At 39.0% G+C, this 15,497-nt stretch overlaps 1 protein-coding gene across 1 annotated transcript; it reads right to left on the bottom strand.

Moving 5' to 3' along the window:
• Positions 1-253: 253 nt before the first annotated feature.
• On the bottom strand, positions 254-2,377 carry LOC149845072 (Heavy metal transport/detoxification superfamily protein). The gene is made up of 3 exons (XM_089986969.1): positions 2,372-2,377; positions 2,205-2,283; positions 254-579 (listed from the first exon to the last, which is right to left on the bottom strand). Exons 1-3 carry the CDS (start codon positions 2,375-2,377, stop codon positions 254-256), a joined length of 411 nt encoding a protein of 136 aa, XP_089843095.1.
• Between the last annotated feature and the right edge of the window lie 13,120 nt (positions 2,378-15,497).

Genomic DNA, 15,497 nt, shown 5'->3' with positions numbered 1-15,497 from the left:
ACTTTGTGGAACTAAAACATGCAATTTCATACAAATATGAAAAATTAAACTATTCAAAACAAATCCACACACAGATCTAATCTTACCCAGATGCAGTTACAAATCCATTTAATTTGGATCTGGGCCGGAGCCTCCATGAGAGACTTTGGAAACGAATAATTCCTATTCTTTTTCTTTTACCTTTAAACACTAGCAAATGCCATGGCTCACATACAAATACTTAAAACAGTGATTTGGATTACCATAATCCATATTACATGATGGAGCAAGCGTGGGGGTTTTCGTCGCTAAATAGAGAAGCAGCGGCTTGATCTGATGCGACGACCATGGCATACGTTGCCGGAGTCTCAAAGAATGAACGAACCCCGGCAGTGCTTCTGCCATGATCATAGTAATACTGACTACAGATCTGGTCTGGATACATGTAAAACGATGTTGAATGGGAGTATCCAGGAAAAGGCCATGGCTCAGCTAATTTTCCAGCAACTCGGACCGCCTTCACCACCTTCTTCTCCTCAATCCGGAACCCTTTAACGGTGACCTTGTGGAGTTCCATGTCAATCTCCACATTTTCAACTCCTACAACAAGAACAAAGATGTTTATCACGTACAAAAACAATGTGGGCCTGGATGTCTTTTTACTTAATTGTTTATAGACGTAAATAAAAAGACATTTTATAAATAGTTCTGTTTTTATTTATAAATATACTTTAATTTGGATCATTTGCAAGTGCCCTAACTTATGAAATCAATGTGGGGCTGAAATGTGTTAGATCCGTCTTTGAAATCAATGTGGGCCTGAATTTCTGGATATTGGGCATAAAACCACATACAACCCAAATATTGTTCGAGATGACTGGCACCCTCCATGAGCTGAATGATCTTTTGGATCATGTTTTTGATGTATCTGTTTTGTCCGAAATCCAACTTGTCTATATCCTACCCAAGTATTTTGCATGTACCTTTAAGCAAAAATGCATGTTTTGAACACCCTTTAAACTAGAGAATTCTAGACCATGAGGCGGGGTCACCCGCATGGCCAGCAGGGTGGTTGTGAGGGTGCTGAGATGAAGGCACCGGATCACACCCTGCTGCCGCACGTACGGGTGTGTCCGTAGCTTTCAGAGGTGGGCAGGGTAGTCGTGGGGGCCTCGCCTCACCCGAGGTTTTTCTCGCTTCGGCAAGGGTTCTTTAATTGCCTTCAAACTACATAATTCTAACTTGGGCTCTTATTTGTCAACCCATCATAACTCGAACCCAAACCCGATGGATATCGGACCCGATTACGACCAGAATAAGTCAAATATTGGTCAGGACTGGTTACACATTGACAGACTGCAGCCCTAACCAGGTAGGAGATGCTGAAGGCTGTTATGTTACCCTCTCGTGTTTGACATTGCAACCTGGATCCAGATTCGATCTCACCCAAAGTTGAAGCTGACCACACAATTCAGGAGGGTGCCAATTTCATAGGGATGAATTAGCATCCAAATTTCTTATGCCAAATAACCATATCTTAGAAAAGAAATTGGATTTCATGGCAAAAAAGTAATTGAAAATGACCAAATTCACAAGAACTGACTTCACCACCAGCAAGACAAGTTGAAGAAATAATGAGTTCACAAAAACTTGGTTACGTTTCTTTTTCTGGAAGGCAAGCTGGGGTTAGGCGGACCGCTACCAGAACAAATGTGGCAGTGGCATAGGGATTCGATCCTGGGACTTCTCATCAGCTTGACACAGGATCCCGCTTACCACATGGGATGAGATACCACCTCGGTGATAAACTTGGTTACGCTTTACATGTTCCAAAACAATGTCATAAATCATGATGTCAGGATTTTCTTGGCAATAAAAATTTCATGGCAAATTAAACACTGTTTTCCTTGAAAATCTTCACATGTTTAAAAAAAAAATTTAAGCTGAAAAAATAAAAAGTATGTCAAGAAAATATAAAAATAAAAAAGAAAAAGCATTAAAATTGCAAATTTTTCAAAAAATAAACATGATATTTTATTGGAATGATTTCATTTGATGAATATACCATGATAAGATTGTGATATTTTCATATTATTTGCGGCCATGGCTAATACACACAACATGAAAGGCCTACAAATCCTTAACTTGTACAAGCATGGAATAGAAAAATTATCCCAACAGCAAATCAAAACAAGTTTGAGATCAAACCAAAACATGGATCATACCCTTAAGCTTGAAGAGTGCCCTGCGGATCTTCGCGGCGCAACCATCGCAGTCAAGGTTCCTTACTCTAACCTCCACCACCTGCAACCACCACAAGACCTCATCAAACTCAGCCTGCAAGTCACTTATGAATGTGCCTGAAGATTTTTCTGGGCAGAGGTGAACTTACTGCCATATCTAAAAGCGATCCTATAGAATTGTATGTGGGAAGATGTTATATGAGAGTCACCAAGGCCTCAGACGTTGTTTACTTATACTCTTTTGAGAAACTTTGGAGCGTCTCACAATTTTGAAATTTGAAACAAAAGAGGAAAATTCAGTGGGAAAGGATGTATGCCTTTTTGGCACAAAAAGAAAGGAGCCGTTTTGGCTGCTTGGCTTGAATTATTAATTCCAAAGAAAGGAGAAACATTTTTCATCACAAATTAAAAGAAGCTATTAACAGATACATTAAGTTGGGGGCTCAAAAGGGCATGAAAGGCTCATAATGGCCTAACTGCGTCTGATACGATTTTCCGGTCAATGGATCGGGCATGATCCGGACCTGCTCTGATGTGCTATTAAAAAGTCTTGGTCCATGTAACCGATTGGACCTTGTTGAAGGATCAGATAGCAAAAACCATATCATTTTTCCAAATATCCTACTTGTAAAAAATTTGGATTTTAATCAGACAGAGAAGATCTATAAATTTTCAAACCAAACCGCAAGGACCATCCACTACTAAGATCGTGTGGTACGATTGGGACATGCCAAACTGGGTTGGGATATTGGATCAGACCAACCTGTTGACCGTCCCACGTACAATTTGAGCTTTAGTGAATCCAGCGTGGATTTGATCAGGCCCCTTGTAGGTGGTCTGGACCCAGACCAAGCGTGGCCATGGAGGGTCCTGGTCAGTTGAATCATAATCTTTGTTTTATTTTTTTATTTTTAAAGTTACGCATAAAATGTGCTGGAATAGAGGTAGGTTGGATACAAATGGGATTATGAGGTAGCCAAAGAGTTTGGACCCTACCGGTCTTTAGCTAATAAGTGTTGGACCCACTATGCAGGTCTGTATAAGTCGGGGTTTATAGACACATAAATTTTGATCGAGTCATTTTTATGTTATAAAAAGCTTACCAAAATTCAGTGTTTTAAGCTTGTTATAAGGTTTTGCTGGCTTCAATTTTATTTTTAGCCTTCAAAACCATATCTTCAAGGTTTTTATCTAAAATATCAATTAAACTAGAGGATCTCAGCTTTTCAACGGGATAAAAATCTAGTCAATATGCCATCATAATAGAAAGTTGTCCAAAACAATGTGACTTGTTTAGTAAAAAAAACTTATTTTTTCAGTTAGGGCTCACTTTGAACATATTTTTTACCACTAAAATGATTGAATTAAGTTTTTAATAAAAAAGTTAATTGATGTCGAGGATGTTAGTTTTTTAACACATCAAAAATTAACTAAAAAAAATATCAATATAAAAAGTTATGGCCAAAATAAGTTAGCATGTCGAGCCTATTGTACCAATTTCGCTCACGACAAGTCAAATTGTCATTAGCGTTTTTACCTAAGTACATTAGTATAATTAAAGATATGTATGAAGGAGTAGTAACCAATGTCCGCACTTGTGGAGGGGTGACAACCAATTTTCCGATAACGGTTGGGTTACATCAAGGATCTGCTTTAAGCCCTTTCCTATTTGCGATAGTGATGGATGAGCTTACGAGATCAATTCAAGAAAATGTACCGTGGTGTATGTTGTTTGCTGATGATATTGTTTTGATTGATGAGTCTAGAGCTGGGGTTAATGCTAAGTTAGAATTATGGAGACCGACATTGGAAGCTAGAGGTTTTAAGTTGAGTAAGAGTAAGACTGAATATATGGAATGTCGGTTTAGTAAGCAACGAAGTAGTGATGGGAGTGTAGTGAAGCTTGGTGAGCAAGATATACCGGTGAATGATTATTTCAAATATTTGGGATCCATCATTCAAAAGTATGGAGAAATTGATGGAGATGTAAATCATAGGATAAAGGTTGGGTGGATGAAATGGAAAAGTGCTACTGGAGTGCTGTGCGATCGTAGAATGCCATTGCGGTTGAAGGGAAAGTTTTATAGGACGACTATTAGACCCGCTTTACTATATGGTACGGAATGTTGGGCTGCCAAGAGACATCATATTCAAAAAATGAGTGTAGCTGAGATGTGGATGCTTAGATGGATGTGTGGAAATACAATAAAAGATAAGATTCGGAACGAAGAGATACGTAAGAAGGTAGGTGTTGCACCCATTGAAAATAAGATGCGAGAGAATCGTTTACGGTGGTTTGGACATATTCGGCGAAGGCCTAATGATGCTCCAGTTAGAAGGTTGGAGAAATGGGAAAATATATTAGTTAAAAGAGGTCGGGGTAGGCCTAGGAAGACTTGGATGGAGATGATAGGAAAGGATATGAATGCTTTGAACCTCACCGAGGACATGGCGTTGGATAGAAATGATTGGAGGAAAAGGATTCATGTGGAAGACCCAAAATGAATTTCTTTTTTGGTTCATATCGCTGACCCCAATTGTTTTGGGATGAAGGCGTAGTTGTTGTTGTTGTTGTTGTTTTTACCTAAGGACGCAGATGACATCTAAGTTGTCATTAGAGACTTTTTTTATTAAGAATTATCATCAAAGGTCCATGACTTATCGTTAGAGCCACTTGTCGCCAGAGGTCTTTCATGAATTGTCATTAGAGCAAGTTGTTGCAGCGTTTTGCCAACACCAACTTATCATCAACCATCATTTTTGGGAGACTTTGGGATGAGATTTTGCCTTCTCAGCCTTTCAAAATCATATTTGGAAACCTTCTAAGCCCTAACATCCACTTTTCTTAAAAAAAAAATCATCTAAGGCAATAAACCTTGTATGAATCTCAACCATCCATTCAAAAACAGACCATCTATGAATTGTCCATCTAGATGGATCTCGAATATATAGAAAGTATATCTTGATTCGCCTAAAAAACTATAAATAGGGGCTCTATCTCCCCCTTATTTTAGATCTAGTATTCGTCTCTCCTAGCACTATCACTCAGACGAAATCCCGACATATCTCAACCTAGCCTAGCCGACTAACTTAGCCCACTTGGCCTAGCTGACTAGCCTAATCTAAGCATTCATCGAGCTTAGTCTAGGACCCAAATCTCCTTGTCTCACTTTTTTTTGGAGCCTGCCCTAACCAAAGTGCCGCAGTGCTCTCCCACGCTCGTCAACAACATAGAAAGAATTACCTAAGCTCGATGTGAGATTCATTTATTTATTTATTTTTGTATTTTTTCAAGTTTGTGATAATTCTAATGTTCATATATTGTTTGTGTTATTTTTTTTCCACAAGTTTTGGTGACTCCCGCTTTCGAACTTGTTTTCTTCTAGATCTCACATACAAGGTATGGATCTATGTGTCGTTGTCGTCTCAAAAATAAAGATCAAGGGTTCGTGGTACTATAAGAAATAAGGGTTTTACTATCCCAAGAATTTTCCAGCAGTAGCACCAAGAAAGGTGTAGCCAATAATGTATTTCCCGGTGCAACTTTACATCGCCAGAAAATACTATTTTTGTTGGCGTAAATTTGCTCCAACAAAACTGTAATATTGGCATAGTTCTGTGCCAAAAAAATTCTTTCACAAAATTGAAAATAACTTTTACAGGAGCAGTTCTTCATCAACAAAAATATAATATTGGCGCAGTTCTGCGCTAGTAAAAAATTCAGTATTGGCGCAGAACTGTGCCAATAAAAAACCTTCACAAAACTGAAGGCTTTACTAGCACAAAGTTGCTCCAGTAAACACTCTTTTATGCTGCAAAAACTGTCACTAAAAGGCCTTCAGAGTGTCAAAGGGCTTTTTACTAATGCATTTGTTATGCCAGCAAAAAGTGTTTACTGTCGCAATTTAACACAACGCCAGTAAAAACCTTTATTTTTTTAAAATTATATATTTCTTGACAATATATAATAGATACAAATCATAAATATAATGGCTAGAAAATATATCTTGATTCACCTAGAAAACTATAAATAGGGGCTCTCTCTACCCTATTTTAGATTTGGTCTTCATCCCTCCTAGCATTGTCACTTAGACGGAATCCCGACATACCCCAACCTAGCCTACTTGGCTTAGCCGACTAGCTTAATTTAAGCCTTCATCAAGCTCTGTCTAGAACCCAAATCCTCCCGTCTCATTTCTTTTTAGAGCTCGCTCCTAACCGAAGTGTTGCAGTGCTCCCTTGTGCTCGTCAATAATGTAGAAAGAGCTACCTAAACCCAATGTGAGATTCTATTTTTATTTTTGTTTGTATTTTATTTATTTATGTATTTTTTCAAGTTTTGTGATAGTTCTAAGTTTTGATGACTCCTCCTTTCAAACTTGTTTTCTTCTAGATCTCACATACAATGTACGAATCTATGCAATGTCTTGTAGAAAAAAGCTACTAACCTAAGTATATGTTGAACACTTCATTGACAATCATTATAACTTGCCTTAGCAAATGACCTCCTGAAATTTATATAGCAGAAGCATTAAAATAAAAAACAGGCTCTGAGAATTTTATCAGTATTGGTAAACAATGGTCTCTAGTCCTTGTCTCTGATGTAGTGGTCAATCTCGATGCTAGCCTTTGAGAATCTGCTCAGAATTCGCAGATTGTCATCAGATCAAACATGCAAACATTTATAATTAGTGAAAATGACAAGCTCTATCATAAGAATGCAGAAAATGTTCAATATTTTTTGAAAAGTTGTAATTACTGTGAAAAATTCAACTTGATATATTCTTGATTTTCAATAAACCTCTAATACCTTGAAGGGGCTAAAACTATACAAAGCACAGGGGATATTGAGCAATAAATTGAAAGATGCTCCATACAAACTTATCGAAACATTAAGAGTGACAGAACAAATATAACATTCTAAGGGGAAAAGGAGAAGATAAGACATGACCTAAATTTTAATTAGTAATGTAAGTTATAAACATAGTAAATAATTAGCTGAAGTCACTAAACGTTTATTCATGCCCTTATGACATATCCCAAGCACAATTAAGAACATAAGTGGAGTAAGGAAAAAAGAGATGGTATCAGTTGGACCAGGATGCAGTTAGAAGATATGATGACAGATCATCATGCTGCAATAGTCAATGCCCTTTCAACTTGAACTTGAAAAGTACTAGTAACTGTTCATAGATTGTCAACTCACAGGTCAGTATAAAGGATGTCATTTCCTTATTCTTTTCATTCCATATTGTGATAAAAATGTGTCAAGGAGAAAGTATTTTACTTTGAAAATAAATGAGCATTCCAAATTGTCACATATTATTTTTCATAATACATTCAAGCTATATAAAAACAGAGCAATTTTATATAAACCCTCCACCTAATCAATTCCTCCAATTGTCACCCTCCTTTAACTTGGAATTTCTCTACATTTACCAATTCAAACTCATGACCTCAGTAACTAAATGTAACTATAAGACTTACAAAATTTTAGGAATTTTAATGAAATTTTCTTGGCCTATTAGAGAATTTCTATTTCGGATTGACCATTGTGAGCGATTAAGGATTCATTTTCATTTTTTTGACTTGTTTTAGCACCGTTAACAATTTTTGGTTAACTGACATGTAAATAAATTATAACGAACAAATATATGAGGTTTGATCAGTGAGATGCTCAAGCATCATCGTTGGTTGTAGATTTTGAATCTTTCTTTGGTTGGACGGTGTGTGTGTGTGTATATATATATATATATATATATATATATATATATATATATATATATATATAGTGAGAGAGAGAGAGTTTGGGGTTAAGGCTGGTAAACAAAAGAATGGGATGAGCCTGATGTTGGGTCCAACCCTATTCCTAATTAATGGTGTGAGGAAGTGGAATAGCCACCCACTTCTCATTAATGCAGGAGAAGTTGAAGGGTCAGCCCTATCCCCTCATTAATGATGTGGGGAAGTGGAATAGCCACCTAACTCCCATTAATGCAGGAAGTTGAAGGGTTAAAACATCTTCGGTTTCTGGAATGAGTCTAGAAGGCTCACTTCTAGAAGGTTCATATCTAGAAGACTCTATGCCATCTATAAATAGGGGTGCAGATGTTGTGTGCTGGAGGGAGAAGGGAAAAGTGGTTGTGTGCAGTGTGCATAGAGAGAAGAAGTAAGAGAGAGAGAGTAAAAAGAAAAAAAGGAAGAAAGAAGGTTCGTCACCACGCATTGATCCTCAAAGAGAGGTGTTGGTTGTGGTGTGGGCTTTGACTCGGGTTGTGCACCCGAGAGGTAATCTTGTATTCAATTTTTCCTGTGATTTCTTTGGTGTTATTATCTTTAGCTTTGGGCAAGTTATTAGACATTGTACTCTCTACTTTCATTATAGTGGATTATTCTCTTCGTGCCCCGTTGATATAGGTCGTGTTGACCGAACTACGTAAACCCTTGTGTTGTGATTTGATTGTGCCTTTGTTAGATCCTATATTGCTTCCGCATATTTTTTGTTATCTTAATTTCTCTACAAGTGCTATCAGAGCAGGTTCGTGGAAAATCATGTCTTCTAAGTCAGTTAGCTCTAAGTTTGAGGTGGAGAGATTTGATGGCAAATGAAACTTTTCTTATGACAAAGAAGGGTGAAAGTTCTACTTGCACAATAAGGGTTGCACAAGGCTCTTGTCGGGAAGGCGAATAAGCCAGAAAGCATGACCGATGATGAATGGGATGATCTTGACTTGAGGGCTGCTGGTGTGATTGAGTTGTGTCTATCAGATAAAGTCATGTGTAACATGATGGAAGAGAAGACAACAGCGGGATTGTGGTTGCGGCTAGAGAGCCTCTACATAACCAAGAACTTGTCCAACAAGTTACACCTCAAGAAACAACTTTATAGTCTTCGTATGAAGGAAGGTACTCTCATTTTTGACCATCTTAGTGTGTTTAATAAGATTATTGTTGGTCTGTTTAGTCTGGATGTTAAACTTGAAGATGAGGATAAAGCTTTGTTGTTATTAACCTCATTGTCACCATCTTATGAGCATCTTGTGACAACTATAATTTATGGAAAAGAAACATTGGATATGGAAGAGGTCATATGTATGCTCATTTCCAATAAAATTAGGAGAAGACCATCACCGAATGAGGATTTTGGTGAAGGATTGATGGTGAGTTCATCCAAAGGCAGGGGTCGGTCAAAGGACGGAAAAATGACCGCAGATATAGGAGCAAGTCCAGGTCAAGAAAGGACATCACTTGCTACAATTGTGGAAAGAAAGGGCACTTCCAGAATCAGTGCAAAGAGCAAAAAAAAAATCAAAAAAAGGGAAAGAGACAGAATCATCATAAACCAAAGAAGATATCACAGCCACAGTTGAAGGTGAGGTTGTGATTTTGTCTACTACTAATGATCCATGTATCTGTGTATGTCAGGATACAGATTGGGTCATAGACACAGGAGCCTCGTACCATGCTACACCACAGAGAGAATATTTCAGTACATACAGGACCGATAATTTTGGTGTTGTCCGAATGGGAAACACAAGAACGTCAGAAATTGTAGGTATTGGAGATATTCATCTCCAGACCAGTCTTGGGTACATGTTGGTGCTCAAGGATGTCAGACATGTTTCAGACTTGAGGTTGAATTTGCTTTCAGTAGGAAAGCTTGATGAAGAGGGCAGAAGCAGTGTTTTTAGCCAAGGACAGTGGAAACTCAGCAGCGGGTCATTGGTTCAAGCCAGAGGAAAGAGATGTTGTACTCTTTACAAGATGCAAGGCAAGGTATGCAAGAGACAGTTGAATATAACTGAGGACTCTTCTATTGATTTGTGGCACAGTCGATTAGGCCACATGAGTGAGAAGGGCTTGCAGATTCTTGCTAAGAGGGAGCAACTCCCAGAGTTAAAAGGTACACGTCTAAACCCGTGTGTTCATTGCTTAGCTGGTAAGCAACATAGAGTATCCTTTGTTAGAAATGCCTTTCATAGAAAATCTCACATTCTGGAGCGAGTTTATACTGATGTTTGTGGTCCTCTGAGAACAAAAACTGTTAATGGTTTTACTGATGTGAAAACTTTCAGTGGTACACTTTATTTTGTTACTTTTATAGATGACTTCTCCAAGAAGGTTTGGGCATACCCTCTGAAAACCAAGGATCAGGTTCTTGATGTATTCAAGCAATTCCATGCTATGGTTGAGAGAGAAACAGGAAAACAACTGAAATGCATCAGGTCAGATAATGATGGCGAGTACACAGGTCCATTCCATGAATATTGTAAAATTCATGGAATTCGCCATGAGTTGACAGTTCCAGGTACCCCACAACACAATGCAATTGCAGAAAGGATGAATCGTACAATTGCAGAAAGAATCAGGTGTATGCTTGCACAGTCCAAGCTGCCAAAGAAATTATGAGGTGAGGCCTTAAGGACAATAATTGATGTGATCAACTTGTCTCTTGCTCATGCCTTAGCAAATGATGTTGCAGATAGAGTATGATCAGGAAATGATGTGTCTTACAAGCACCTGAGGGTATTTGGATGCAAGGCATTTGCACATATCCCCAAGGAGGAGAGGTCCAAGCTTGATGATAAGACGAGGCAATGCATTTTTCTAGGATATGGCGATGCGAATTCGGCTACAGGCTATGGAATCCAGAGAAGCAGAGGGTATTCAGATCCAAAGACATGGTATTCTTTGAAGACCAGACACTTGAAGATATCAAGAAAGATGTGTCAATTCAGACTTTTGTAGGTGGATCTATCCACTTAGATCCAGTTACTCCTCTAGTGGCACAAGTTGAAGGAAGAACAATGCAAGAAGATGATGCAGAGGCGGATGTTGATTTACCTGCAGGCCATGTTGAGTAGGAAGAAGTTAGAGAACAACCTCTTCCAGAACCCCAACTGAGAAGATCTTCTAGAGAGTCACAACCTTCCAGAAGATATTCTCCACATGAGTATGTGATGCTTAGTGATGCAGGTGAACCAGAGAGTTACCAGGAAGCACAAGAGTGTGAGCAGAAAGAGCAATGACTAATAGCTATGCACGATGAAATTGATGCATTGCAGAAGAACCACACTTATGATTTGGTGGAACTACCAGAAGGCAGAAAGGTCTTGAAGAACAAGTGGGTTTTCAGGTTGAAGACTCAAGAACAATGTTCTCAACCAAAGTACAAAGTCAGATTGATTGTTAAAGGCTTTGGTCAAAAGCAAGGTATTGACTTTGAAGAGATTTTCTCTCTTGTTGTTAAAATGTCTTCTATTCGTGTTGCTCTAGGTATTGCTGCTAGCCTAGACTTGGAGATTGAGCAGCTAGATGTGAAGACTGCTTTTCTCCATGGTGATTTGGAGGAGGAGATATACATGGAGCAACCAGAAGGCTTTAAAGTCAAAGGTAAAGAAAATCTTGTATGCAGGTTGAAAATGAGCTTGTATGGGTTGAAGCAAGCTCCAAGACAGTGGTACAAGAAATTTGATTCATTTATGGCTGAAAATGGATACAATAGATCGACTGCAGATCATTGTGTCTACATAAAATGGTTCGGTGAGAATTTTATTATTCTCTTGTTATATGTTGATGATATGCTTATCCTTGGAAAAGATATGTCTATAATTGACAGGCTTAAGAAGGAACTGAGTGAGACCTTTGCAATGAAGAACATGGGGCCAACAAAGGAAATATTGGGCATGCAGATCTCTCGTGATAGAAAAACCAAGAAGATATGGTTATCACAGGAGAAATACATCGAAAAGGTGTTGGACAGGTTCAGTATGAACAATACAAAGCCAGTTGGTTCTCCTTTTGCAGGTCACTTTAAGCTGAACTCAGAGCAGAGTCCATCAAGTGACGAGGAGAAGGAGAAAATGAAGAAAGTTCCTTATGCTTCAGCAGTCGGAAGCTTGATGTACGCGATGGTATGTACGAGACCAGACATCGCATATGTAGTAGGTGTTGCTAGTAGATTCCTTGCAAATCCAGGAAAAGAGCATTGGGCAGCAGTAAAGTGGATCTTTAGATATCTCAAAGGGAGCTCCAAAGTTTGTTTAAGCTTTGGTGGTGGATTACCTGTCTTGACAGGTTACACAGATGCAGATATGACTGGAGATATTGATAGGAGGAAGTCCACATCTGGTTTTGTACTCACTTTTGCAGGGGGAGTTGTGTCGTGGCAGTCAAAATTGCAAAGGTGTATTGCTTTGTCTACTACTGAGGCAGAGTACATTGCTCTTACAGAAGCTTGCAAAGAGATGTTGTGGATGAAAAGATTCTTGATGGAGTTGGGTTTTGAGCAAGACAAGTACTTGGTATACTGCGACAGTCAGAGTGCCATTCATCTCGCCAAGAATCCGAGTTTTCACTCAAAGTCAAAGCATATAGATATCAGGTACCATTGGATCTGAGATGTGTTTGAGAAAAATTTGCTTCATCTTGCAAAGATCTCCACAAATGATAATGGTGCAGATATGCTGACAAAGGCCTTACCGATAGAGAAACAAAATACATGTCGGCAATTGGTCGGCATGAACTTCAGTTGATTAGTTGAATTGGAGTATCCCCTTGGGCTGGAGGGGGAGAATGTTGGGTCCAACCTTATTCCTAATTAATGGTGTGGGAAAGTGGAATAGCCACTCACTTCTCATTAATGCAGGAGAAGTTGAAGGGTCAGCCCTATCCCCTCATTAATGATGTGGTGAAGTGAAATAGCTACATAACTCTCATTAATGCAGGAAGTTGAAGGGTTAAACCCCTTCGGTTTCTGGAACGAGTCTAGAAGGCTCACTTCTAGAAGGTTCATATCTAGAAGACTCTATGTCATCTATAAATAGGGGTGCAGAGGTTGTGTGATGGAGGGAGAAGGGAAGAGTTGTTGTGTGCAGTGTGCAGAGAAAGAAGAAGTAAGAGAGTGAGAGTAGAAAGAAGAAAATGAAGGAAGAAGGTTCGTCACCACGCATTGATCCTCAGAGAGAGGTGTTGGTTGTGGTGTGGGTTTTGACTCTGGTTGTGCACCCGAGAGGTAATCTTGTATTCATTTCTTCCTGTGATTTCTTTGTTGTTATTATCTTTAGCTTTGAGCAAACTATTGGATGTTGTACTCTCTACATTGTACTATCTACTTTCATTATAGTGGATTATTCTCTCCGTGCCCCGTGGATCTAGGTTGTGTTGACCGAACCACGTAAACCCTATTGTTGTGATTTGATTGTGCCTTTGTTAGATCCTATATTGCTTCCGCATATTTTTTGTTATCTTAATTTCTCTACACCTGAAGTGTTCAAGCTTGCCACATTTTTATGGCGAGCCAAGCTAAGCTAAGTTAAACGAACTGAGCTTGAGCTGACTTGTTTATAGAAAAAATACATTGTTTTAGGTCTTGAAGAAACTGGATTGCAAAAAAAATTTACATGTAAAATATATTGAAAAATACATTATAGGAAAAAAATTACATATTCTCGTATTTGAGAGGAAAACTGCATATTTAGGAGAAAATTCACATATTTAAGAAAAAATTAGCATATGCGAAAGAAAATTCACTTGTTTGAATATTTGAGAGGAAGTTTGCATATAGAGAGAAAAATTGTTTAGGCAGATAGCAAAAAAATCATTTTACAACCTGAAATTTATGAATTTGGACATCAGACGTATTTCAAAAATTATAGAGCATTTCAAAAAATGTATCAATTTTAGCATACATTAGTCATTTTCCCCCTCTCCCTCATGACTGCAGATTCCCTACCTTCAGCACTGTCGACTGCAAATCGCTGGGGGAAGAGGCTTTGTAGTCGTCGTTGGAGGGAGGAGGCTCTGCAATCGTTAGAGAGAGAAAGAGAGGAGGTCGAAAGTCGTCAATGCCAGAGGGCTGAAGATCTGTTTTTGTTGGAGCCAGAGGGAGGGGGATCTGCAGTTGCAAGAGAGGGAGAGGACATGTAGTCATCGACACTGAAGGGATGGGGATCTATGATCGCCAGCATCAAAGGGAGGGGGATCTACGATTGTAAGAGAGAGGGAGATGAAGAGAAGGGAGAGGGATATGATGGGGACTCTTCAGTTGCTTGGCTCCGAAGGTTGGGGGATCTGCGGTCACCAACATCGAAGGGAGGGAGGCGTAGACAGTGCCGGAGAGAGAGGAGCGTGGAGAGAGAGAGGGAGAGGGAGAGGTTTGACATGTTAATTTGGACCGTTTGATCATAAAATGATCAGTCGGTCCAAGCATGGTGGGTAGGTTTGACATGTTTGGTAGTAGGCCGGTTTTCATCTCTCTCTCTCTCTATATATATATATATATATATAGCAAGAGAGAGTTTGAAGTTAGGGCTTGCAAACAAATTGAATGAGACCAGCTTGAAATGTTCAAGCTTGGCTCATTCTTGTGGTGAGCCAAGCAAAGCCGAGTTTGAGCTTATAAACCAAGCTCTGGCTGACTTGTTTATAGGAAAAATACATTGTTTTTTAGAGCTTGAAGAAAATAGGATTGAAAAAAAAATGTAAGTAAAATATATTGAAAATATACCTAACAAGCTTATGCGAGTCGAGCTGAGCTGAGTACCTATTTTTCATATATATTCAGCTTGCTACAAGCTCTTTAGTCACGAGCAGTTCGGCTTGTCTCCCAGCCCTATTTGATGTTGTCTTTGTCACTTTGTTGGAGAGAAAGAGAGAGAGGCTGGTGGGGGTCGTCACAGATTACCCGTGTGCCAGGTTGGGTGGTGGTAAGGAGCGTTAAGCAGAATTTGGTGATGACCATATACAACAAGAGAACTGAAGATTTACAAAACCGACTGTCATAATTAGGGCGGTGAAACTGAAAACGATTGAGGGTTGCCTAAAGCAACGATCGAAGATTACGAAAATGATTGACCCAAGGGGTTTGGCATAGCGGGACGTGGACTAGACCTGTAAAGGACGGTCTAGGTTCAAATCTCATAGGCGTCACTCATGCTTAAGCTGAAGCTTGGCTACTAGATCTGGGCTCGAGGGTTAGGCCCTCAGAGTTTTACCCTGACATGAACCCATGTATGGTAGGTTGAGAAAGTGGTTTTTCCGAATAAAAATAGGAAAAACAATTATGAAATGATAGAACAAAACACAGATTAATTAACGATATACAAACGAGGTGGTATCCCATGTGTTGAACAAGACACACCATTTCCGGGCCTAGGCTAAGAAAAAGACAAAAGAAAAAAAGGTCGTTGGCTTTTTCCCGAGATTCTTCACCTTACCAAAATGCACAAGCCTTTTTGGCTTAGGACAGGAAAGATTTTCCTCGGAGCTTTTTGG

This window comes from Nuphar pumila, chromosome 2 (genome assembly GCF_984573655.1).
Source record: "Nuphar pumila chromosome 2, dmNupPumi1.hap1.1, whole genome shotgun sequence".
In the NCBI taxonomy this organism is placed as follows: Eukaryota; Viridiplantae; Streptophyta; class Magnoliopsida; order Nymphaeales; family Nymphaeaceae; genus Nuphar; species Nuphar pumila.
This window is presented reverse-complemented; position numbering and strand designations above follow the sequence as displayed.